At 48.7% G+C, this 26,837-nt stretch overlaps 1 protein-coding gene across 1 annotated transcript in view; it reads right to left on the reverse strand.

Moving 5' to 3' along the window:
- The window catches only part of SYT17 (synaptotagmin 17), a 34,490-nt gene extending 13,568 nt beyond the window's left edge, over window positions 1–20,922 (reverse strand). The window contains exons 1-8 of the mRNA XM_058816301.1: window positions 20,733–20,922; window positions 19,949–20,390; window positions 19,311–19,621; window positions 11,190–11,217; window positions 10,751–10,899; window positions 9,622–10,241; window positions 841–961; window positions 9–164 (exon numbers count right to left, since the gene is read on the reverse strand). Of these exons, the coding sequence (XP_058672284.1) occupies window positions 9–164; window positions 841–961; window positions 9,622–10,241; window positions 10,751–10,899; window positions 11,190–11,217; window positions 19,311–19,621; window positions 19,949–20,390; window positions 20,733–20,922 (2,017 nt within the window). The remainder of the gene's footprint in view (window positions 1–8; window positions 165–840; window positions 962–9,621; window positions 10,242–10,750; window positions 10,900–11,189; window positions 11,218–19,310; window positions 19,622–19,948; window positions 20,391–20,732) is intronic.
- Window positions 20,923–26,837: the final 5,915 nt, after the last annotated feature.

Here is a 26,837-nt window from a genome sequence, read left to right on the forward strand (position 1 = left end):
ACACTGACCTGTGAACACCAGGCTGGCATTCTCCAGCTCCTCCTGTGGGACCTTGAAGCTGAAGGACTCGTTGTAGAAGGGATCTATCGTGCCCCGCATGCAGGAGGTCTTCTTGGTTTTTGTTAACTTCAATCCGTGAACAAGCTGGATTTTCACAAAGGGATCTGGCAAAGAGCACAAAGCACAGGCCCTGTGTTATGGGATCATGAGTCAGCAGCCCCGCTCACCACAGGGATGGACTGAGCTGGGAAATGGCCTTTGGAAAGGGCTGGGACTTGTGCTGCTCCCAGAGACTGCAGTGGGCACAAAACCAGGCAGCCAGATTAAAAACAGTCCCTGCCAAAACCACAGCTAATGTCAGCCTTGACATGCTGCTCTTTTTGGGAAATGCCAAGATTCTGGCAGCAGCAGAGGCTGGGGCAGGAATGTGGGGAGACCCCCTGAGCACAGAGGCACCAAGCAGCTCCAGGCAGAGTGGCCAGGGCCAGCAGGGAACAGGGGCTGCCTCTCACAGCACAGCCCAAAGGGACCAAAATTCCATCAGGGAGCAGTGCCCAGGGGCTGCCTCTCACAGCACAGGGAGACCAAAGCTCCTGGCTCCTCACCTCTGCCTTTACTTTAAATTTGGCAAGCCCTCCACTGTACCCCAGAGTAAGTGTTCAAATACTTTCATTATTGTTGTCTATACATACAAGAGGGACTCAGAATCCAGAGCCTTGTATAAACAGGAACTGAGCATCAAATCCCCCTGGGTCCCCCACAAACTGCAGCCTCACTGCTCTGCTTTAGAGGCACATATAATCTGAGCATGAGTAATGTGAGAAATGCACTGCCCTTTACCTGAACCTTGGCTCATGTCTGTCTGAAGCAGCTGTTTTGCCCTAATGATGTCCACGTTCAGCCTTCCTGCACTGGGTAGGTAGTTCAGTGACAACAGCAGCTCTCCCAGCTCCACTTCATTCTGCAGGGAAAAGAGAATGTGAAGATTTAGAACACAGCTCAGAGGGGAAGAGAAGGGAGAGAAATTAAATAAATCCCATTTGTCTAAGTGCCTGAAAAATGAATTTTAGTCACGCTCTGAACTGCAACCAGGAACCATCTGTTGGTACCTTGAGCTAAGTGGAAACAAGAAAGGAACTATCCCCAAAAGGAGATGTTTCTCCAGTCACCAATCCTTCATCAGCTCCCCAGCAGCCAGGCGAAGAGGAGAGAGGGGCACAGGGTCAGTAGCTTCTACCTGCTCCATTTTTAATGGCTCCAGGCAGTTCTGATCTTACCAAGGTGACTGTTGTTCTGCCATCATTCCTTCGCCTTTTCCTTAATGATGCTTAAAACTAGTAAAGAGCTGGAGAGCCCACATCACTGCTCCTCAGGTGTGAGGGTTTGAAATAACCTCTGCCCCCTGCATGGTTCTGAGAGGCTCCTACTGCTGGATGCAGAATGCCCACACTGAAACACTCTGGAGGCTGGAACACAGCAGGCAGGGGTTGATCCAACTGCCCAGTGCCAGGGCCATGCAGGAGTGCAGAGCTGGTGCTCCATCCCAAACAGTCCAGAACCAACCCAGGTCAGGTGTCAGAGCCCATCCCTAGAGGAAAAGGAGCTGCAGTGGTTTGCAATCATAACAAAAGGATTAAATGTCTTCACTGATGCCCCAAATACGAGATTACAGAAACCAGAGACTATGGGTAGAGAGTAAAGTAAAAGGTTCTCAGAACAGCCACAGCCTGAACTGACCCACAGAACCAGGATCATTGTGTGGGCCAGCACAGAGGCACAGCCCCTGGCACAGACATCAGTGCCTCAGGGAAACTGAGGCTGGGAAACCCAGCCAGGAAAAGCATCTGATTCCTTAACTCAAATTCCTTTTGTTACAGCAGCTTGTGGGTCACACTGTGACTCTACAGCACCCACACTCACATTTACCACATGCATTTTCTTTTGTTGCTGCATTATTCCTGCCCCACCCAGAAGGAACCTCTCCTCCCTCAACCTGGGCCAGCTCCCACATCACAGTGCTGGCCAATATGTGATGTTTTAAGTTCTTTCTATGAAAAAGCCACTCTCCAACACACACAGAGGACTCACATAGCCACACACACCCTGGTGCCCTGGGGTGGCACAGCACAAGGATCCCAGAGTCTCACTTCCCAGGTGGTTTAAACACCATCCAATTAATGTAAACTATCCTCTCTCATTTGATTTTGCCCAAAAATGCTCCTCTCAGGTCTGTGGCTGGAACAGCCTGCAGACATGTTTATCATCAAGAACAGCCAGTAACTTTTAATCCTATTACCAGGACAGGATGGAAGCACCACAGTGCCCACACCACCACCCTCAGCAGGAGCCACACGAGGCAGCCCTCCACCCCAGCTCATCTTTTATAACACATAAACCACATTATCAGACCCAGTCCTGCTTGCATTCACTGCTGGTCAGGTTCCATTCAGGCTTAAATTCCTGGAAATTCAGGTGCATTTGGAAGTGCAAATGAGGAAACTGCTCAGTGATTTTATCACCTGCTGGGGAGAGACAAACAGCTCCAGCTGCAAATACCAAACTGCTGGCACAGCCAGGGGGCAGGCTGGCATGGGGCAGTGGTGGGGCCCTTTCCAGGCACCTCAGGCTTAGAGTGCTGAAAATCTGGATTAAGATTCAGGATAATTACTTATGGAGCTGTCCATTGATGGAACCTGTTGACCTTATCCAAGAGCTGCAGGCATTTCCCTGGGCCAGAGAGGAGCCATGAAGCTCAGCAAGGGAAGGCAGAGCTCCCTGCTTCCAATTCATTTGCATTTCTGATCCATTTATTAAAAAAAAAAAAAAAAAAAAAAGCCTCATGATGTACACTGACAGTGCCAGGCTGGATCTGTAACACCCATTTGGGCACTGGCAGCAGAACCATGTCCCATCACCCTGCAGAGATGATGGAAGGAGCCCCTCAGTACAACCATCACAGTGTAACCAACCCACCCAGCCTTCCACAGGACCTAATTTTCTGTAGGACCTGACCTAACAGGGATTTCTAGAAAAATCCTTTTGGCTATCTAGGCTTAAAATTGAATAAGGAGAGATACAAAATGCTAGATTCTGTGATCCACCAAAGACAGCAGGCAGACTATGAGCTTCAATCAGGCTCAAATCAAGCCTGATCTCACAAATCTCAACAGCACCTTCTGATGCTCTCCAGGAGTGCCCACATTTGTGTTAATTATTTTGAGGGGAGGAACACAGAGCCCCTGCCCAAAGGCCAGGGCAGGATGGGGGAGCTCAGAGCCAGCAGGGAGGAGCAGCAGCACCAGAAGGGGGTCTCCAAAAGGGGGCCCAGATCACAGAGAGCTCCCCTCGCCAGGCAGGTGACTCAGCCTTTCCCAGGCTCTCAGTGCCAGCAGCCAATGCCTCTGCTGGTATAAATGCATTTCTTCCAGCCCAGCCACAGGATCTGGGAAAGGTGCTCCAAACGCTGCCCTGTGGCTGGCAGTGAGGGATGTCAGCCACAGGAGAAGGAATCCGTGGCTGCTGTCACCAAGGCTGGCACTGTCCCTGCCCTGTCCCATGCTCAGTCACTGTGTGATTAGTGACGAGCAGACAATTCCCAGGTGCCCCAAGGAGCAGGGGGTACAGGGAGGCACAGGCAGGAGGTTCCAGCTCCCTGAGCCTTTCCCAACAACGCCACGCCTCCCTCTGGTGCTGTGACAGCCTTGTCACCCAGGTTGGGAACACTGGGCAATCATCCATCACAGTGACCTAACTCCAGCCCGTGCTCAGGGACATCCGTGGGGAACAGAACAAACATCAGCATCCTATTCTGCCCCACTGGAGCATCCCCAAAGCTCCAGCTCCTGCAGGGGCTGAGCTAAGGATGGGTCCATGCACAAGAGCTGCCATGGGCACAGCGCTCACCCCAGGGCAAGGAAGTGCCTGCATTTTGTGTTTCCCAGGTCTGTCCATCACGAAACTACAGAGTGTTGGCTTTGCCTTGGGTGCTTTGCCGTGCAGAGGAGCCCCTCTCTGCTAAGGCATCATTCCAGCTGCCATTATTATGTTGATGACGAGCAGTTCGTGCTGAGCTCCCAGATGACCCTGGAAAAGCAATTTCCTGTTTGATGAGATGCCGGAGTGACACCGAGTCTGGGATGTCTGAGGCTCTCCTGAAGCTCTGATTAACATTTCACTCCTGGCTGTATTACTCTGCCAGGTTGGATCTGCAGCCTCGGGCTCGCCTGTGATCCAGAACCTTCCCCAGTAACTGCCTGGGCTGAACCCAGAAGTTTTGAACCAGAATCTTTTCTGTCATCTCTGAAACACAAAGAGGCTCCCCCAAAGGAAGATGAGCTTTTAATTAGTGCACATCTTGTTTGACCAGGTAATTCCTTCCTCACAGCCCCCCAGACTGTTCTTTGTGCATTGTTACAACATCAGCAAAATTCTGCAGCTGAAACCCTTCCCAACAGGAGCAGAGCACATTGCATCAGCACTGACACCCATGCACTGCTCCTAATGAAGTTTCAGATTGATTTTCCTCCTCAAGGTGCTCTGTGTTGGTACCTCCAGGCACATTAGGAAACTGATGGTTTAGAACAGTTTGCTTTAACAGGTTTTCTACAGCATCCTGTGTCACAGCCATTGCTTGGGGAAGGTTGAGCTATTAAGGACTAGAACGTGAGAAAAAAAAATACACTTACCAATGAATAAGAGCAGTGTTTCCTACATAACTGGCACCAACTGGATGTAGGATGAAGAGAGTCACAAAACCCCTTCTAAAGCCAAATTGTCTTTGCCATGAGAAAGCCTCTATTGTGCAAAAAGCTCTGGGAAGAAGATATCCCATGGAGAGGTCCTGCTCCTGGACCCCACCAGCCTCTCCTCTCTGTTCCTCCTCCACAAACACACCTCCAGCAGCCCAGCTCTCTGCAGCAAGGGCAAGGTGTGAACAGCACTGAGGGGAAGGGTGAGGTGACCAGGAATACAGATAAGGATAAAGGGAGAACAGTCAAGAAGAAAAATTTTTCAATGCTGGAGCTTTACAGACTCAAAAAGGAAAGGTAGGGAAAAAGTTCCATTTCCACTGAAATTGAACTAAGGAAAAACAAACATACAGAGTGAAATAAAAGAAGATAGAAAAACACAAGCCAAAATATGAAAATAAACCACAGGTTAAAAGCTAAAAATGTTGTTATCATGACGGACAAGCATCCATCACAGTGACCTAACTCCAGTGACCTGCAGGGTGGGGGTGTCCTGCCCTCTGCCAGGCTTTGCCCACGGTATCTCCTCCAGTGGCCACAGGAAAACTTCCAGGGTGATTTCACCATCCAGCTGATGAGCTAACATGGCCCCATGGAACCACCTTGTACCATCCTGAACATCACAACTGACAGGTCATTCCAGTGCACTCATAGTATGAAGTTAAAAAAGCAAGTCCAACATACACTCTCTCTACTACCAAAACGGCTTAATTTGAGGGAAGAAGGAACTTAATGCTATTTTGCCACCATAACTAGGCTTTTTTTTTTTTTTTCCTTTTGCAGAATGATCTCCAAGCTCTCATTACTGCTGGTCTAAAACATTTATTCCTGCCCACTCAAATCTGCCAAAAGAGAAGTGAATCATATGTCAATAAAACTTGGGGTCCTGAACATGTGCTTCAGAATTCGTTTCAGCGGCGAAAAACACGAATGTGAACCCAGCTCAGCGAGGCCTGCCAACTTCATTCATGGCAATTAAGCAAAGCCACACATGTTTCAGGGGATATTTAAGAAGTGCAGAGTGTTCCTATGGGGACTGGACTCAAGAGCCTTTCCATGAGCAGCTACAGCGTTTTAGAAAAGCAATAATTACCCTGCAAGGGAAAACTACCAAGGATAAAGGATTTGGCAATACCTGCACTGACATTTTCCACAAGAAGTCCTTCTGCTCAGCTGCTGGCTCTGATGATGCATCAGGCAGCAGCTCCCTGTGCCTCCACTTTGGGCTCAATCCCCTTTTGTATTTGGGTTGCCCCCAGACAAAGGAAGGAATGATGAATCTGGCACCATGTTCTCAGAAGGCTAATTTAATATTTTATGATACTATGTTATATTAAAGATTGCTATACTAAACTATACTAAAGAATACAGAAAGGATACTTAGAGAATGCTAAAAAGATAATAATGAAAACTTGTTACTCTCTCCAGAGTCCCAACAATGAGCTTGGCACTCATTGGCCATTGAGTCAAAAGAATTCACATCAGAATCCAATGAAACAATCTCCAAACACATTCTACACATGAGCAAAACATAGGAGAAGCAGATGAGATAATAGTTGTTTCCCTTTTCTGAGACTTCTCAGCTTCCCAGAAGAAAAATCCTGGGCAAAGGGATTTTTCAGAGAATGCCACAATCCCCCTAAACACCGAACGAAGACCCAAGCTCAGAAGGTGTTTCTGTGCAGGCACAGCCTCCTGCCCAGGGCCTGGCACCAGCAGTCTGTAGCTCTGGCTCCTCAGGCTGAGGGGACAGCTCAGCTCAGCTGTGCTCAGGCTCTCTGGGCACCCACTGCAGGACAGCGCTGCTCAGCACCTCCTCACTCCAAGGAAATGCTCTGCTTGTCACTCACTGCAGCTCCTTGAGCTGGTGATGAAAATACTTCTCCAACAGTGAGGAGCTCTACATCCCATCCACAGGCCTCAGGAGCTGATCTTGCTGCAGCTCCCAGAGGAGCCAACAGAGTTGTTGCTGCAGAGCTGGACCATGCCCACCTGGGAGAAGCTCACTGTCCCTGCTGACACTGCACGCACCACAAGATTCCTGGCCTTCCCCAGCTCTGCAGCTCACAGGGGCTGGCACAGCCCTGTGCTAAGGCAGGCTCCAGCTCAGTGTGATGGTGGGACAAGGACCTGGCACCTGCCTTTATCAGCACACTCTGTGTCCACGGCTCCCAGGTGGAGACAGCAAGTGCAAAGCAGGTGCTCATCTTAGCTTGTGTCACTTGGCCACTTTCTCTGCTCTTTCACAGTGCCTGCCACCCTCCCACTCCCACCAGGATGAAGAGAAAACTTCCCCACAGCTCCTGCCATCTGGATTCACTTTCCTCCATCTCCCTCCAGCTCATGATGTTTCTGTTTATAAATTCTATTAAAAAAAACCAAAATTCATGTATTTTGTGTCTTTCATCTTCACATATCACGTCTATGACTGTGTTTTTCTCCCTCCTGTTACTCTTTTCCAAGCACCTGGTCCAGCCTTTTCTCCTGTGGCTCTGGGGGTGCTGCCAGCTGCTGCTCCGTGTCACAGCCCCAGACTGGCAAATTTTCCTGCCTGAAGATCAGAACTGCACCACAGTGGTTGGTTTGTGGTGCTCTCCAGGATCCAAGGATGCCTTCTGCCAAATAAAATGCAACTGCACGTAGTTATTTATTTCTGTCCCTGCCTATCAGCAACTCTCAACACAAAGCACACTTCAGCAGGCTCAGGTTCAATCCAACAAGAAACTGATAAAGGCTGTCTGTCCCTCAGCTAATCAACCAAAAAAGTGAGAAGTATAAAAAATTGTCAACATGTCAAATCTATCATTCCATAGGCAGAAGGTTCCAACTAGTATTAAAAAATCCCTCAGAAATTTCTAGCACAAACATCACTGTTACTGAAAGACATAAAAATGTATTTTTTCAAAGCAATAAGCTTTGTTTTACTTCTTCTAAGATTTATCTCAACTCTTTGATCAATTAATTTAATCACCACTAGGATGAAACGTGCCTTACTCAAGGAACTTTAAAAATTTTATCATTGAGAAAATATGAGAAGATAATGCCAAACATCATCCCTGGATGTCCTGTATAAGCACTGTTGATCCCTTTACAGTTGCAATCTGCCAGCTGAGGTAAAACCAGCAAAAAGGTATGAAAGGACCACTTTACTGATCAAAGTGTGAAGGAATTTTTGCCTAAGTTCTTCCATATGATAGCAAGGGGATAAACGCAAAGGCTTTTAAGCCTGTGCATTCAAATGGAGTTTTATCTTTCTCTTTCCTTTTATAAATATCAGAAATGCCAACTTCTGCATAAATAATTTATCTTGAATGCTGGTGAAGCAGACAGCACTGCTGAAAACAGCAGCAGCTTTCAATGAAACTTTGGAGAGGGGGAAAGGAAGAGCTGGCTCTGAGCTTGGCACATGAAGGCAGAGATGATCTTTTCTAATCAAGGTCTGTATTGGCTGTGGAATGAGTCCATGTTACTCAGAAAGAGATGCAAAATACAGAGAAGTATTTATCATGCACAAGTAGGGAGCAGGGGGAGAAGCAAAACTGCATGGTGGGACTCACATGAGGACAATGGGATGCAAAGATATGCCCTACATAAAGCCCACATTCAGGGACCCCATGGTTTTCACTTGTGCACAACTTGCAAAACTTTCCTTTCTTGCCTGAGCATCGTTGAAGCTAATCCACAACACTCCTGTCTCAGGAAATCCAGCTGGCTCTGCTGCAGTTACCTGGGGCCCTGATCCTCCTGCCCTCTGCAGAGTGCAGCAGGTCTGAGCAAGAGAGGAAAGGGCTCCCAGCCCCTCTCCAGCCCAGCTGCCTTCACTTCCAAACACTGCTCGGGGTATTCCCCTTCCACGAGTGTCTGATCACAAATTTCCACTCCAAATCAGACTCTTGAACCCACAGTGTAAAACAGCAGTGAGGCCAATGATTTACTGCTCATTTCATCCAGAATCTCTGGCTATGGCACTCTTCTGCGAGCACCTAAAAATCAAAGGAAAAGTGAACCATCCAACAGGGTTTAACTCAGCAAGGACTCCTTGGAAATTGCAATTTGTGAGCTGGGAAGGAACTGAGAGAGGCAAGCTTGTTACACCAATCTTCCTGTCCTTAGTAAAACACTTGAGATGCTGTTCACACCATGTTCTTCTCTTGGTTTTTCAGAGGGTTCTGTGCCTCTTGCTACATGGGTGATACCACTAGTGGAAAACTTGGTGGGTAACCACCATTCCTGGCTGCAAAGCCCAGATCTTTCCACTGAACAGAGGTGAAAGCACACAGACCCTCTGATCTCCTCTGCCCATCCCACTGAATGGCTGAAATGCCCAAAATGCATGCAACACCCCACTTGCATCAGACAAATATTTATGGCAAATTTAGTTCCTTCAGGGATCTGATGAAAACAAGTCTGCCACTCCTTTGCAGATTGTTGCTAATTATGCCACAGGTCTGGGTGGATTTCATCTTCTACATGTTTTATTGAATCAAATAATTACTTAAGTGGCACCAGTGGTTCCCCCCCAGAGCACAGGAATGACCTGGGTGGGACAGGGTCACAGCATTCCTGAGAAGGGATGCAGGTCAGAAGAAACACCTGCCCAAAGGTGCAGACTTCCAGAGCAGCCTTGAGTTGTTCTCGTTTAAGCTGACACAGGATCTTTGCTCGTGACTATAAAGCCAGCTCCTCTCCCTCACAGTGTGAGTTATAAAACCAGTCACAGGCCCACATAATCCCAACCCAGCAGATGCTGCATTAACAAGATGACAATTACTAATTAGAAACAGCATTACTTGCCAACAGGCAAAGGAACCACACACACAAACCCCCAAAACAGCAAGAAGAACTGTGGCAATAATCTGATAAATTCTGTTACCTGAGAACTAGGCACAAGGGCTTTCCACCAGTGTCCACCTTTCACAAGGTCGACATCGCTCAAGGGCATTGACACTTTGCCAATAACACAATGGCGTGAGAATTTGTCAAAATCCACTACAGTTAAAAGCAGAGTTCTTCTCTGGGCTTCTAAAAAGGGGATTTCAAATGTGTACCTCTCCTCAAACACCGGGTTCTGCGTTTTGCGCTTCACTCCGGTCTGCTTGGAGTTCTTCTGGTCAGGAAGGAGGCAGATCTTCACATAGGGGTTGGAGTGAGCCATGTCTTGCCTTGAGCCATCGTAAGAAATTGGAGGAGGCAGATCTTTAGCCTCAATGACTCTCACTATTAGGTAATTGTGCAGCAGATCATACTGTGTGCTAAAATGCAGCATGCCCAGCTGGTACTTGGACAAGATCTCCTCATCTGTCAAGGAGTCCATGTCATCACTATTTGAGTCAAGAGAGTATAGCCTGGGTTCAAATTTTCTAAAATAGTCATCTGGGGTGTAGGTTTTTCGCAGGATAGTTGGCTGAACTATTTCTTTCTTAGCTCCAATTATTCCAAACTCGATGGGTTTGATATCAATTAGTGGAGAACTTGGCCTTCTTGACTCCAGACCTGAACGAGAGAAACACACAAATGTGATTGTTAGGAGGTGCAATAAAGCAATTACAGGTTCTCATCAGTTTTGGGTGCTCCTATTCTGTGTCTGTGCAGTGCCAGCACAGGCTCCACAGTGGGGCTTTCCCCCTTGCCCTGCCCACAGTTAACTGAAGTGCACTAGAGCAATTACAGGCACTCATCAGCTTTGGGTGCTCCTATTCTGGGTGTGTGTGCACAGGCTCCACAGTGGGTTTTTCCCCCTTTTCCTACCCACAATTATCAGCCAGGCTGGGGCACAAGCTGGCCTGCACTCCTCCCTCCCTGTCCACATGCAACAGCCCCGCTTGTGTTTCAGCAAGAAAAACAGGGCTGGCCCCTTCCCCTGCACTCCTGCAGAACAGGATGAGCTTTTAACCAATGTGCCTTGAACTTGACTTGGCTCCCTGTCCAAGAGGGATGAGAGCAAGCAGCACAGTTTGATTTTGTGCCCCAGAAGGATTGCATTTCTGGTGAAGGAGCCTTACTGGAGATGCGGCGCGTGAGGCTGTACGCGGAGCGAGACGTGTCCGAGGACGAGCGCCTTCTGTCAGGGGACACGTCCTGCAGGGCGGGAGGCAGCTCGCTGATGGCATTGTCAGAGTCCCCTTCCTTGTCCTCGTTTTGGCTGCTTATCCTGGTGTAACGAGAGACCTTTGGGTGATTCAAGCCAGTGCAAGGAGGATATACAGGACAACAACGTGTTCTGGCATTCTGGGCTAGTCTGGGCTATCTCCTGATCAGTCTGGCAAGCAAAAGGCTGAGCAACTGACTTCAGATCTATGTAAAAAACAGATTCTTGACCTTTCTGCCTGTCTTTCAAACTGCTTTATCAGTATTTCAGCATGACACAGGCCACTAAGGCAAATATGACTCAGATGTTGATCAGAAATATTATGTTGGCATCTTATTGCAAAAGTTCCATACCTTCCTGGTGATTTCTCATAGGCACCACCTCACAGCCCAGCCAACAAACTGCAGCTCTCTCCTCACCCAGTCTTTTATAGCACTCATCCTCATTGGACATAGCTGTGGCCTGTTAAGGGCAGGCCTGTTCCTAATCTTTGGTAATTAGAACAGCTGCAACTCCTCAGGGGTGAGATTACCTTCTGCACTATCTTCTACATATCTCTTACCTTCTGCACTATCTTCATTTTCTTACATTCTATCCCCCCACAATATTATACTTCTCTCTAAGGAAAAAAAAATCAAACCAAAACCCCACAAACTTCAAACAGTATCTTCCTGCTGTAATTCACAGCTACACTTTGGAAGCACAGACTTCACTAGGAAGGAACCAGCACAGAAAATCACCATGCTCAGAGATCCCAAACCTACCACACACCTCCTGGTAAAACACTGCAGGTTCGCCAGTAAAGTTTCAAAACTTGATCTTGCAGACACAATTCATTATTTGATATTTATTGGCATGCCTTTTAAAATATTTGGCTGCTTTTTATCCACTTCTATAAACCAGATGTGGTTCTCAGCAGACAATAATTGTACTGCCCAGGGATGTTGGTGGGAGCAGGGAATTTGGCAGGATCTAAATGACAAATCAAGTTTTGTAGCATCTTGGAGAAGACTCCACAGAAGGCTGGCATCATAGAGAATATGTGCATTTAAACAAACTGAAAGGGGAGATACATGTACAGACAAGTTGTTTTTATCTAAAACAACATTCTGGTTAAAACCCCCAACATGTCCCAGCTGCAGTGGCTCCTGAAAGAAGTGAGGATCTCCCAGCTTTGGCTGAAAGCAGGGCAGGAGCAGCCAGTGACAGCGGCAGGAGGTAAAGCCTGCAGCTGTGTGCCCAGAGGGAGTGCTGCTGGTGGAGCTGGAATCACACAATGGTGCATCCTGCAGAACAGCCAGGCCACCAGACAGAAAACAGCAGCAGATCACAAGGAAAGCATCAGCACAGAATGAGCAAAGCAAAGGGGAATTCTGTGGGAATTTTGCTTCCAAGCCACCCTTTCTATGTGCACAGCTCAGCTGGGTATAAATGAAATATATTGAATCATTTTCATTAGTAACCAATGACTGGAGCAGAGCAATTAATATATTCTGCTGAAAGCAGTAAACTTGCATAAAAGCCCAACAAGCATTAAGAAAACAAACCAACCCCCAAAACCAACTGGAAATTCTTATCCAAGCCACAAAGTTCACAGCAGGATCCATGCAAATTTCACCAAGTCAGACTCACACAACTCATCCACAGTAAAAAAAAAAAATCTGTTAATAATGAAAACCAAACCCTCTGCTAAAAGGGGTGTACAATATTTGCACAGCTCTGCAGCCCATTAAAGGCAGTCCAAACCATCCAGTTTGATATATAATCAGTACTTAGAACACAAATAGCTTTTTCATGCCTAAATGCAGGTCCACACAATCACAGGTGGCATTTGGATATGCTTGTGTTTGAGAAGCAAATGCACAGAGCAAGGCAGGGTGAAAAGGGAATCAGGAAGAGAGGCATTAAGGATGTTCTACAATGGGTAAACGTAATAGTGAGTTAATAACATACAGATGACCTTTAGTAAGGAAATTGCTACTGAGCCACAATAATTTTTCCTCAAATAAACTTTGGCTCTGGTTAAAGCAGCTCTGTTTCTGTTTAATCTGAACCTTTGGAAAGAGGAGTCATGTCCTGATTTCAATTCAGTCTCACAGTGTGCACTGTTTATCTTTGGGGTTTGTGTAGAATATTCCATAACAAGCAGCTCAAACATCCACCCTCATTCCCAGGCCATTTCTGCAAGGACCAGGGTGGAAGTGCTCCTCATGAAATAACAAAAGTTACCACGCACTCAGGTCATTGAACTGGACTCATTGCAAGAATTTTATTTTTTTCCCTAAGCTGCCACTGCAAAAAAATTCAGAAAGTGAGAAAAATCCATATTCTCCCAAGAGGAAGGGCTTAAACTTGCAGCTTTATCATCCACTCCTGAATTTCCAGGACAATGAGGTTTCTCAGAGCTGCCAAAGGGAAAACCTGGGGCCAAAATAGAAAGGATGGGTCATTAACCACAGGCATTTATATGTTTGCTCATTCACCAATGAGGATCATAAAAACAGTTTTCCCCTGGGGAGTGGGTAGGAAGGTGAGGAAGGCACAAATTGCATTCTACATCACACCAGTGTCTCAGGCCCATGCAGCATAGGCAAGATGGAAAGACCTCAGCTGAAAACATAGATCTATTTTTAAAACCTTTCCAGGCTGCAAGCAAGGAATACAATAAATTGATTTGTTCCCAAATTCAAAGCATGCATCTAAATGAAAAATAAGGTGATGTCAAACCTGTTTTTCCTTGTAGGGAAATCCACTAAATACAAAATTCCCCTCTCCAAAAATAAGAGACGAAAATTTAAAAAAAAAATGAGGGGTTTAACTGGTATACACGGATCTCTGAGCATTTAAAAACATTAAAAACCTTATTCTAAGAACAAGTCCAAATTCTTACTCTGAGTAACTAACTCATCTAACTCCAGAGATCATTCCCTACACCCAAAAACGCATATAGAGATATAAAACTATAAGATCAACACAGCAAAAACAGAATTCTTCTTTGGTTTCTGAATTCTGAGTCAACACGGGATCATTTCCACACAAAAAGCTTGGGTCTCCTATTTGCCAGCAAACAAAATATTCCAAATCTGGCTAATGCCTTTTACTTTCTTTTCCTCTTCTTCTTCCAGACCCTTGTTCCTCTACAGGCTCATTTTCTCCCTCTCTCCTCTCAATCACATCTTAGGGAGAAATAGAGAACCGATCTCCCTTTGTCCTCCCCACTTAAATAGTTGTTGTGCTCCCTGACCATTTTCCAGCAAACCTCCCTGGAAGCACAGAGCGTTATTATCCCACAGCCTGGCCCCACTCTGGGTCCGTGCCAGCTCAAGAGGAGCCCACAGCATCTTCAAGCAAGCAAAGCCTCCTGTCCAGCTGGTCCACCACTGTGTGTCACAGGCACCCTCAGAGATCACAGGTGAGCAGTGGTGTCACAGGAGAGGTGACTGCGGTGACCCTGGGCCATGGCAGCACCCAGGCTCCTGTCCTGTGCCCTCCTCTTTGGTGCCTGCTACCCCTCTCAGCCTTCACCTCTGGGAATTCACCTTCTCCCAGCCTGGAGCAGAACAGGGAGACCCAAACCAAATCACAAACTGCACCAAACCACCCAGAGCTGGATGGAAAGATGGGAATATGGCCTGGGCTGGGGTCACAGAGACCCTTCCCAGGGCTGTGAGCATCTGTGGGTGAAGCACAAAGTGCAACAGGGTTGAAGAACTGGGTTGTTTTTCACCAAAGAGTGTTGTCCTCTGCTTATGGCCATTCCATGTAGGGGCTCTCAGATGGAGCAGGACCAGGGAGAGACAATACAGGCTGCAGAGAGCATTTTACAAGTCCAAAGGTCTCCATGTTCTTTGCCCATGGCAAAGTCCAACTCATCTGCAAAGCCACCATAGAGCTGAGATTTGAGATGATAAGAACAGGGCTCCAGCACTCACATCAGCCCTTTAGCCAGACAGAAGAATCCAAGACTCAAAAACTTCACCCTGGAACAATCACTCCACACCCCAAAACACACAGGATGTCCCTTCTGCTGCTCAGCACAGCAGATAAGCTCTGAATCACCCCCTCCCCTCAAGCCCAGCTCCTTGTTCCCAAGATGTAATTGCTGCTGCACCAACCTCTCCACATCCACTACTGCAGCCTCATCACTGTGCTCTCCTGTGCGTGATGCTTTCCTATTTAGCATTGATTTTGTTTCTATTCCCCATTAATTGCAGGTGAATCAGTTTCTGAGCATATATCAGACTCTTAAATATGCTGCTCCACATCTAAAAACCACTCTAACACATCCTGAACAGCTCTATTTTTATTGTTTCAGTATTAATTACCATCCTTTTCTACCTGAATTCGAAAGAGTATGTGGACAAGACTGAGATTTAAACATGAGAAAATTTATTTCATGCAGCACCAAGACATGACCCTTCCAGAGCTGAGACAGAACAGCAGCACAGACTCACAGGAGTAGATAAAATTACCTGAGTGCCTCAGTGCCCAGGTACCAAAGCCTGAGCATCACAGGATGCGCTGAGCAGGGCTCTCCTGTGCCACAAGTTCCAGACATGCTGAAGCAGTGTCCATCAAAGGGTCTGCTCCACAAAGCCCAGCCCAGCTGACAAAACAGTCACTAAACACCAGAGAGCTCTGCTCCCTCGCTGGCTCCACTGCTGCCTCCACAGGGTCACCCCTGTGCTGCAGACTCCTGACTGAGAGGGAGTGAAAGAGGAAAGACTTCACTGACTTCCTTTGTAGTGGATTTGCAAACACACCAATCAAAGCTCCAGATAAGACCTGGTGCTGTGGTTCTTTAATGATTTGAGAAGAAATTCTGATGAGTACTATGGTGACTCAGGAGATCAAGCCCTGCTGAATGAAACTTTAAATGAATTTCCCCTTCAGAGCACAGAGGAGCCATGCCTTTCATCTGCCTGTATGATAACCACCTTCATGCTAGGATAAGAAAGTATTTATACACAACCTCATCAGCATTTCAGCCAAGCTGAAGTGCTCCAAAGGGTTGGTCCATTTGAAGAGGAAATAGGACTGAAGATGAAAGGCATCTTTAGAGAAGGGGCACAGCTAAACCAGCTATCCTTGTTATGCCAGCTTACAAAACAACTTCTGTCCTACGCATCAGAAACACTTTTTACAAAGACTAACCTTGCTATTTGAGTTAATAGAGCGGCCCTTTTCACCATGCCAGGAGTAGCCAGCATTCCCACCCTCAGGAGGTTCCTGCTCTCTAAGTGGCATCCTCTGAGTGTCCCATTGCAATTCATATAAATTCTCTCATCCCAGCTGAGCAGCCCTACTCTTGGTCAAAGCCAGGAAATCATGCATCTAAACTTACAGCCAGGCTGGAGTTTGAGCAGGAAAAGGTCCCAGGATTTCAACTTCATCTTCATTTGTTTGGCAACAGCTGCAGTCAAAGCACTTCTGACAACAATTCCTGCAAGTCCAGCGGCACAGCAAGAGATCGGAGAGGCGAGCGAGCAGACCCTGCAGCCATGGCAAACCAGAGCACAGGATTACAGCCCATCAATGGTTATTGGGAAAAACACTCAGCTGTATTTGTGTTTGTGTTTCTGCAACAGAACATTAAGAACTGTATTTATTTCATCTATACCAACAGACAAGTGCTATGCAGTTACCAGCCCAACCCCATGATGCCATAACAAGGCAGGAAAATAAGCATTCTCTGCAGGTATTTTCCCCTCTAGTAGCAATGTATTATTATGGAGGTTGGCAAGAGGGTGATTTACAAAGCACTGTGGCACAGCAATATGTTGGAGTGGAAACATGCATATTCCTCCACACACATCAACAATCTAATAGATCAGCAAACATACAACAGAAGGAATTACTACCAGAAGGTAAGTTAAAGCTTCAATTTAATCCAGCAAGGATCTATTTAATTAACACAGCAATGTGAACACACTTCATCCCTGTAGATGCCCCAGTAATATTTGTACAATCCATACACATGGAGCATTACAGCCCAACAAACTCACCACTAAAATGGGGTAGCCAGAGCACACTATCCTCATGCTTCTGCTCTGCTACCATGATTAATTTAATGAAGAATCTTCAATGATATCTTTTAGAACAATAGTTGACCCAGAAGAGTGTCTCATTTCTCAGGTTTCTGGCAGCACCACTTGTACCAGAGCTGTGTCAGCTCCCCAGTGGAGCAGCAGCATCCTGTGTTCCCATTTCCACACCATCCCCACAGCCTTCCCCCCACTTCAAAGCTCTGCTTGGAGAGGAGCAGAGAGCCAAACCTCAGCTTATTTCCCACCCACGCCAGCCCCAATTCCTGCTGCTCAGGGAGGGCTCATTAAGCAGCACAAGTGCTCTGTAGGACACACACAGCCACAAGGGCACAGCACCTGCACCCAGGTCAAACTGCTTTACAGCTGTACGTGACCTTGAGGTGCTCCTGAGAAACTGCAGAAATAAAGTGTATGAGAGATTCTCCATGGTTATCTCCCCAAAATACTCCAGACATTTGCAGTATTCATGAGTGTGGACCACGTGGAGGGGTTTCCTCAGAGGAACCTGATCTGCAGAGAAGACTTCATTGGAACATGGCCTTTTGCTACAGTAAAACACACATTTCTTTCCATAAACAAAATCTGGGCACTGCAAACCAAAAAATTACCAGCCCAAAATGCAGTGCATTACTTATATCCAGGACATCAGTAAAGAGTCAGAAAACACGAGACAATCCCCTCAGGATGAAACAAGGAGACAGAGCAGGGAGTGAATCATCAGATTCTCACCTCATTTATTGGTTCCAACTGTCCTTTTAGACATCCAGGATGAAGCAAAGGGGAACAAAATGAAAAGGACAAAAACAAGTTAGCAATGCTCAAACAACTTTAAATTTTCTGCCATGACATGCCCCAGCCTGGGATAGTTTGAATTTTGGCAAGACAGTACCTTGTAGATGTTAGAGGAAGGGGAGGTCTGACTGGGCATCGGTTTCTGCCATTTCCAATCCTTCCCTACAAAGCTCCTTCTGCTCCTCCCTTCCCACAATCAAAACTCCCAAACCCATTCTGAAGCATGAAAATCCTGCTCATTGCTTCTTGCCAATGGGTATCACATGCAACCACTTATTTTATTTTCTTTAGTAACCCGACTCTAATTGCAGCAACTACTTGCTGCTGACAGCAAACCATATCCAAATTTTTCAGCAGAAAAAAAAGGCTTTTCTCCACATTCAGCCCATATCAATGGAGTTCCAATACCAACTCACTAAAGCAACATTTCTAGGAAGGGAGACAGACTGAATACTCTCCATTGCATACACATCTCTGGCACCTTCAGCCTCATCCTCAGATGTGACTTGAAGAACATAAAACGTAGAAGTTAAAGGCTTGAGTCCCACATTCCCATTCAAAAATCTGCACTGCAGACACCTCCCCCAAGGCACAGGGAAAATCTACAGCAAAGGAAGAAGGCATCACAAACCAGTTTTTTATTCACAAAGCCACTCTTGGAATTTTATATATACATATAATGGACCCATTTCCTTTGGAGACTCACTAGCATTTCTGATACCTGCTGAAATGTCTTATCTATTGCATTACCTTGATAATGTCTAAAAGTTTCCTATTTGCTCTGGCTGTCTTTGTATATGGGGAATGCCTAAAAAAACCCACCAAAACAATACAAAAACATAGAACAAAACAATAAAAAGAAAAAAAACCACAAAAAATTCCATCCTACTCTTCCAAGTGTAGAAATTGGCTCCTAGCTTTATGCTCATGACATGACACAAGCAGCTTTTTCTGAAGAAGCTGGGATGCAGAAGTTGCCTTTAGTTCCAAGAACTCTTCCATGGAGCACGTTTTGGTGCAAGCCTTCCTTTTAAATTTCTTGGAAGCCAGTGATTGTCAAAAAAGCCAGCACTTGTTAGGAGCAGTTAAAAGACTGGAAGAGCTGTGGTGCAATGAAACAAGACAGTATTACAGATACCCATGGGCCAGCTGTTTAAGAAAATGCTAAATGGCTAAAAGGGCTTTATCATTCCTTATTAATGCAAAGTTGCAGCCAAAGCTCCAGTGGTTTAGAAGAGCTGCAAGGAGGATTTTTAATTCGCTCTAAAACAAAGCGGCTGGATCGGTGCCACGCGATCGAAGGCCGAGCACGTGTCACACAAAGAGAGGGATTTTCCAAACAGCCCACAGGGACACGGCAGGCTCAGAGCCAAGAGCCCTCCCAGCCACCATGGGGCACAGGAGGCCAGCCCTGTGTGCCACCAGCCCCGGGGGCACACGGCCATCCCAAGGGCACAGAGCCATCCCACAGCAATGGGACAGAACGAGCCTGTGGCCACCCCCAAATGGGAGGACAGGGGTAAGGACTGAGTGTGACGGTGCTGGAGAGGTAAACAGGTCAGCAGCAGCTGAAATGCAGGGCTGAAATGCAGGGGCCCATGAAAGGAAAGCAAACACAACCACCTGGTCCCCCACCTTGCTGGCACCAGGCATGAGGGGCAGGGCTGGGGAAGGACACGGCTGTGGGGAAGGACAGGGGTCTGGGGAAGGACAGGGGTTTGGGAAAGGACCGGGGCTTGGGGAAGGACAGGGGCTTGGGGAAGGACAGGGGCTTGGGGAAGGACTCAGGTCTGGGGAGGGACAGGGCTCTGGGGAAGGCTGTGGCAGCGGGCTGGCGCTGGGGGATGCCCGGGAGCACAGCAGCTGCCATGTGCTCAGCAACCCCTGGAGAACGGCTCGTCTCCGGGGTCAGGGAGGCACCATCACGCTGTGCCACGTCATCCCAACTGGCCGAGCACAGAACAGGCCAGATGGAGTCTCCAGCACGAGTGAACCCTCACCAAGGGCGAGCCTGGGGGCAGGGCTCCATCCCCACCACCTGCTGCAGGGCCCCTGGCTGGAGGTACCTGCTCCAGGTGAGCAGAGCCACCAATCCCAGCCAGGTCCTCAGAGCAGTGACAACAAACCAGCGTGGCAGTGCCCCCGGGGATGCTGCAGCAGGGTGGGGTCCTCGCTGGTCACACACCGCAGTGACACCCCAGGAAAGGCTCACAAGCTCCATCGGCAGCGGACAGCGCAGCCTGGGGACAGTGCGGTCCCCTCACACCGCCCACCATCCCACCGTGACTGATAACGGGGTGCTGCTGATGCCCGGCTCCGCATCCCCCCTGTACCCACGGGCCCCTACGGGAGGCCTGCCCGGCCCCACTGGAGACCCCGCCGAGCCGGGGGGCGCCGGGAGCCCCGAGCCCCGCAGGACATCTCGGGCGGGCTCCACCCGCGGCCGCTCCAGCCCGGCTCCGGGACAGCGCCCGCAGCATCCCCGCTCCCGGGGCGGCGGCTCGGGGAGGGGAGTGCGGGGAACGGCGGGGCGGGCGGAGCGGACACGGCCCCGCGGGACGGGGCACGGCTGGCGTCGGTAGCGGGGTCGGAACCAGCGCCCGCCCGGCTGGAGATGCCCCCCCCCCGAGCTCCGGTTCATCGCGAACAGGACGGCTGCGCTCGGGGCAATGGCTGGGAAGCGGGCGGCTCGTGGGTCGCTCAGGGTCTGACCAGCTGGACAAAAATTCAGCCCCCCAGAGCAGGGACAGCCCATCCATCCATCACGGCACAGCCCGGGCTCCCCGCAGCCCCCTCACCCCGCCGGTGTCCCCCGCCCGCCGGACCGTGCCCAGCCCGGGGCGGCCCATGGCATCTCAGCCCGCCCGCAGGGTCAGCATCCTCCTCCCTCCAATAAATCCCTGTGCGGGACCGGGACCGGCTTCCTCGCCCCCGGGGCCATCCCGCTCCCCCAGCAAAGAGAGGCCCGAGGGCTGCTCGCCAGCCCCGCGGGGATCCCCTCCTGCCCCGGTGCCCCGCTATCAACAGCTGCCGGCCCCGCTGCCGCCCCGGCCCCGCCTGGCCCTTCGCCGGGGGCTGCTGTCACCTCCGGGAACTCCTCCCCAGAAGTTAACCCGAAGTTGCGCACCCGCACCGGGCGCGGAGCAAGGGGGGGGGTCCCGCTCCCGTCCCGCAGCCGTCCCAGAGACCCCCCCCATCCCCGGGGCCCGCCGCCGGCCCGCTCCGCACGCACCTGGATGTACGCCATGGCTCCGCGGGGCTCCGCGGGCGCGCACGGCGCCTCCGCCCGCGGCCCCACCCGCGCCGCAGCGGCGCCGCCCCGGGCGGGGGGACGGGGCCGGCCCCGGGCAGCGGCGGCTCCGCGGCCGCGCGGGCACCGGCACGGGCACCGGTACGGGCACGGGCACCGGTACGGGCACGGGCACCGGTACGGGCACGGGCAGCGGCACCGGCAGCGCAGCGCGGGCCCCGCCGCCCCCGCGGGCGATGGGGCGGGCGGCGGGCGCGGGGCCGGCGCTCGGAGCGGGCGGGCGGCTCCCCCCGGCCCGGCCCTGCCCGCGGAGCCTCCGCGGGCCCGCAACAGGTCCGGCGCAGCGCGGGCGAACACTGACCTCCAGAGGGCCCCGCGCGGAAATTCAGGGATGCGGAGCCCTCCTGGCCCCCGGGACACGGCGCGGGAGGCGCCGGTGGAGCCGAGGCACGGCGGGGCAGCGGCGAGCGGTGGCCGCGGCTCATAAAGCGATTCCACGGCAGCGCCTTGCCGCGAAGAGTTCGCTGGATGAGAAAACACACCTGAGTTTCGAGACAGATGCGGTTGTTTTGTGAGCTTGAATGAGCAAAGTCAAAACGTACAAAGTCACACCTTCCGCAGCTGAGGCGAGGAGCTGGAGCGAGGAGTGAGCTTGTAACCCACAGAGCACAGTGAGCATCCTGTGCCTGCCTGATGTGTTGGGTCCAGCCTGAGGCAGGGTGGGAGGGAACGTGGTCCAGCAACGGGCAAATCCCACCACGGGGGTGGTTGGACCTGGAGAACTCAAGCAGCAAAACATCCCCGAGGTCAAACTCTTGAAAGGGAAAGCACAGGAAAAGTGGAGCTTTTTGGCCATCTCAGCATCCTGGTGTAAACAAAGCCCTCGGCTTTGGAGGAAGCTCAGGCCACACTTCTGGCACCTTCCTGGTACATTGAGATTCACACTAAACCCTGGACAGAGGCAGAGAGGCAGCAGCTTCACCTCAGCCCAGCTGGGCAGCCAGGGCACCTCCCTGACTCAACACAGCTCTGAGTCACCACATTTCAGTGCACTGTGTGAGTGGTGAAAACAGCTCCTGCTCTGGAGAAGGGGACACTACAGCTTCAGGCAGCGGCCAGCCTAAGAGCACTGTGACTGCTGCTCCCTGTGGTAGGGAGGGAGCATCTGGGCCAGGATGTCTTTGGAAAGCTCTTGCATTACTGATCTCATTTAATGGCCCTTTCAAGTTCTCATTGAATTCAATGAAAAACTGCCATTGACTTCCGTGGGAAGGGCCAATACTCTGAATTTTAAAAAAAATGAACTCTCTGTTTTCCCCAGGGAGAGCAGCTACTGCTTTAGAAGAATAATTATCACAGTGGAGATAAGCAAGAAAAAAGCCTGTAGTGCTTGCTTGTTTCAGGCAGTTTTGAGCATATGATTAAGCGGTGGTACAAGTTATTTGTCAATTTTTGCTCTACAATTCTTTTTAATTCCACTTCTTTCCAAGTGCCAGTGTTTAAAATGTCAACCATTACTTTGACTATTGTTGCTCTTTTCACTACTGCCTTGATGCAGCTTGCAATAACCAAATGCACAGATTTGCTTTTTTTTTATATTGCAACATAATGAGGAGAGAGGCTTAAGCTTTCAGACAGATTTTTTTTTTTTTACTCCTTAAAGGCAGAATGCTGTGAGTCACAAAACTGTGGCAGGCACTACACAAACATTATGTGCATGTTTGTACTTATTCCTTTAAAAACTTACAGAAGAGAAAGATCAAATGCTGCATCACTTCACAGTGACTTTTTTGGCTGAAGGCATACAAAAATTATGAGCCAAAAAAAGAAGAGCAAAAGAAGTTTATGGGGAGTCACCAATACTATTGATTTTTACATGAAAGGAATGCCCTCACAGCAGCTTGTAGCACAAAGCCATGAGAGACATGTGCTTCCTTGCACACTCATACATAAACATGCATTTAAGTGCTTTTTACATCATGCCATGAAGGCTTTTAGATGATTTTCTCCCAGCACACACATTCACTGAGCAAGCACAACTCTAACCCAAGGAATATGACAAGGATTCAAAACAGTAGACAGGTGGTTATTGTAAAATCTAATTTCAAATCTGCATATGGCTGATGCTCTGATTAAGCTCTGCTCCTCCAGCACTCAGAATAAACAGATCCATTTGACGTGATGACAACATAACCTTTGGATGTCCTTTGCTGTGCACGCTCTGTGTGTGATAAGACACATTCCATACTTCCCACATGTAATGGCTGTGATGCAGATGGCCAGGCTTGCAAATGCAGGATATTTTAAAGCAGAAAACGAGGAAATGAATACTGCTTTTGCAGAACATGATTTTATGGCAGATTTCTATTCTTGCTAATACACACTGGGAATAATATCAGCTCCATCCAAAGCACGCATTTGAGTCGTTACTACCAGCCCAGCAAGCAGCAAAATCAGCTCAGCAGCTTCCCAGACAAACCAAACCAGGGATGTTGGTGTTCAAAATGCCATGCCATGCCCAAACCTACCCAAAGACTTTCAGCCTCTTTTTGCCTGAAAGTTAAGAGAAAAGAGCATCACTCTGAAAAAGTAAAGAAAGCAAAGGAAGGCAGCCTGATGGCTATTTCTGAGCATTTCCATTTGAATCCTGCTAAAGCAGCTCACAGTGCTTCCTGCTGCAAGGGGGAAGCAAGAAGAACAGAGGCTATGCAAGGTTAAGATGAGGTGTCTTCTTCTCCTGTTCTTTTGCCAAATCCTTATTACCACCACTTGAGCTTGCTGGAATAGCCAGCTACCACTCTGCCAAAAAATAAGCTTCTTATCTCCAGATGTTTTTATAAATGGCAAGCCACTGTAGCTGGTGCTTCCCCACTGCTGGTGGCAGCTGATAAAGGTCCAGCTTCTCTTGTCCTTACAGAATTTACTTTATTTCCTCACAGAAGCATCCCTCCAATAAAGGTACCTGCAATTAACTCTTCAGAACCATCTCTAGCAACATTTGTCTCTTTACAGGCTTCATGGCAATGCAGTTTCTTTCCTTGTGTGATTTTGAGGCTTTTTTCTGCCTTGGGTTTGCACTCTGAAGGGACAAGTGCAGGAGATTTTATTCAAGAAGTTCTGGGGAACCAGGAGCAGGACTGTTTTCCTACAACCCTCTCTCCCAGTCTGTCAGCAGCAAGGATTAGCTTTGGCTTTGCCACAGGGACCTGTATTTATTCCATCTCTACGGCTGACTCCGTGGCAGGGGCAGGGAGTGCCTGGAGTGAGCTGAGCTGAGCTCTGTGCCTCCTGCTGATGGCAGAGCTGCAGGCTCAGCCCTGCTGGCTGCCTCCCAGGCTCACGTGCTGCTCCCTTCAATCCTTTCTCCAGAATTCTCACTGGGCATCGTGCCCAGACAGCTCAGTCTGTAGTGGAAGGTTACCCCCCTCTCCTACATCATTCCTGGTGTACTTCAGGGATCAGCAAGAAGCCTGGGCTCCAGTGCCTCTGTCTGAGGCTCTGGTCCCTTGAGGCACGAGAGAGTCACAGCAGCTGATCTTGTGCCAGTGATGATGCAGTTTCCAGCAGGAGCTGGGCTGACATCAGTGTGACAGACACAGATTCCAGCTAGTGACAAAAGGGGAAGGTGCTGCAACCCATTTCCATGACTCACCCAGCCTTTGCTCTCAGCTGCCTCTAAATCAGCCCAGCAGCACCAGGGACACCTGTGTGTCTGTGTGATGTGGAGTCAGGGCACCATTCATTGCCAGGGGCCAACTGCTCTGTGATTTCATTGCATTTCTCTCCTTCTCTGCAATTTTCCTAAGCTCTCATCCCTTTATGGATTGCATTTCCCACCCTGGGCTCCCTCTCCTGTCACATCTCCCAGACCCCAGTCACTGCCATAGCCAGGAGGAGCTGCCTGGTGCTGTGCCCTGGAAAGCTCTCCCCTGCTCCACTGCACACACAGCCTCTGCTGATGCTGCATTCTGGAGCACATCTGGGTTATTAAATGGCCACCTGGCAGCTCCCTAATTGGTAATATCAGTAAAAAGCACATTTTTCTCTTTTCTCAAGTCTCCAGATAAAGCAGTTAAATTTGATCTAAGATCCTCACATCCTCATTGCCTCATATAATTTCTAATGACCTTGCCTGTGCCACAAAAAATTACAGCTACTTCTTTTGCACTCACACACTTTCTAGTTTCTCTGACATCCACTCTGGCAGGGAACTGAATGACACAGCATAATCTGCTAAAGCTTTTTCAATAGTAAACAGAGATAAAAACCACAGCCAAAGGGCATGCGGGCTCCGAGGAAGCGAGCACCGTGTGTTATGTGCCAATCCCCGCTCCTGCTCAGAGGAAAGCTGTCCCTGGAGGGAGCTGTCACCGCCCAGTGAGCTCATGCTCCATTCCAGAGCCCTCGGTGGCTTCACACAGGGTGGCTGGTGCGAGCCAGTGGCACCAGCAGGGAGTGTGGAAGGGGCACGGGGACTGCTGGCTCGGGTGTGTAAATGGGAATTTTTGGTCATGTTCTCTCAAGGACCTCGTTTTGCAGTGGGGATGGGAGCTCTGTGACCCTGCTCAGCACAGCCACTGAAACTCTGCTGCTCTGGAACTCACTCCCTGCTTTGAGGCCAGAAAATCCTGGATACAGCAGCCTTCGGGTCAGGCTAAAAAGCCTGGAGTATTTTCAGACTTCCGAGGAGAGGACGTTGTATTTATAGGGAAGTTTAGTTCTTCAGTTGCTTTTGTAATTCGTTTTGTTTATGACTGGTTTATTTAAGCTCTAGGGCTGAGGAGTTAGCTGCTAGATTGCTTTTCCAGGCTCACATTTCTAACTGTTTGCAGACATAGGGCAGAGCTATTTTTGTAATATAAATCATTACAGAGAGAATATCTCACAGTCCCCACTGAAGCAAATTCCTAAGGAAGACAGCTCTATTTTGGAAGTAAATTTCTACTTCACATTTTTTTCAATTTAATGACTGAGAAACAAGGAGCATCAGTGTGAAGCCAAGCAGTGTCCCTGTTTCTCAGGAAGACAAACTCAGTGGAATGAGAATCCCTTCTACCAAGAGGAGCTGGGTGGGAGCTGCAGATGTGGGGATTGAGTGTGATCCTGGTGAAGAGCTCAGCAAATGAGGCAGAACCCAGGCTTCAACGTGACACAGCTTCACAGATAAAGATACTCAAGATACTTTCAGTGCCCACCTTAAAAAGTAAGATAATATCTTCTAAAAAGGCCAGAGTGTGGATTTTATAGAATAAGGCAAAGTCTGTCTCAACATCATCTCTCTGAGGCTCAGGGACATTGTAAAATAAATGCTGAGAGCTTTGGTTGTGTTACAGACTTGTGGATGACTTATTTTAGAAGAACAGTCTCATCCCCTGGAAGTGGTTTGAATAACTGTGCTATGACTCTTCCCATTTAATTCACACTAATTTGGCAAGTCACAATTCATATTCATAGGAGCATTAAAAACTACATCAAACCTAGAAAGTGGACAGGGAAGGAATTAGAATTTACAGGTTTTTCATTTCCAGCAGTGGCTTAAAGATGTAAATTAACACAGAAACAGATGTGGTCAAGCACATTTCTTCAACTGAATCAGCAAGGCTTTATAACTGAGCCTTGGGCCATGCAGCTGTGAAATACAGGAAAAGTCATCCAAAACCATTTAAATATATCTCATAAGAGAAAAGCTTTTAAATTATGAAATAAATTAAAAACAGAAAAATAGAGATTGCTTAAATTTTTGGGGAAAAACCAATATCAACAGCAGCAAACCCCATTTCTGAGCCGCAAAGGAACAGCTGCAAGACCATGTTCAGGATCATTCAGCTGCAAATACCAAATCATGATTTGCAAAAATATGCCCAAGACAGTTTCAGAATTCAACAGGTTCAGAAGGGCATGACTGTTTTTAT

This window comes from Ammospiza caudacuta, chromosome 17, assembly GCF_027887145.1.
Source record: "Ammospiza caudacuta isolate bAmmCau1 chromosome 17, bAmmCau1.pri, whole genome shotgun sequence".
Taxonomy (NCBI): Eukaryota; Metazoa; Chordata; class Aves; order Passeriformes; family Passerellidae; genus Ammospiza; species Ammospiza caudacuta.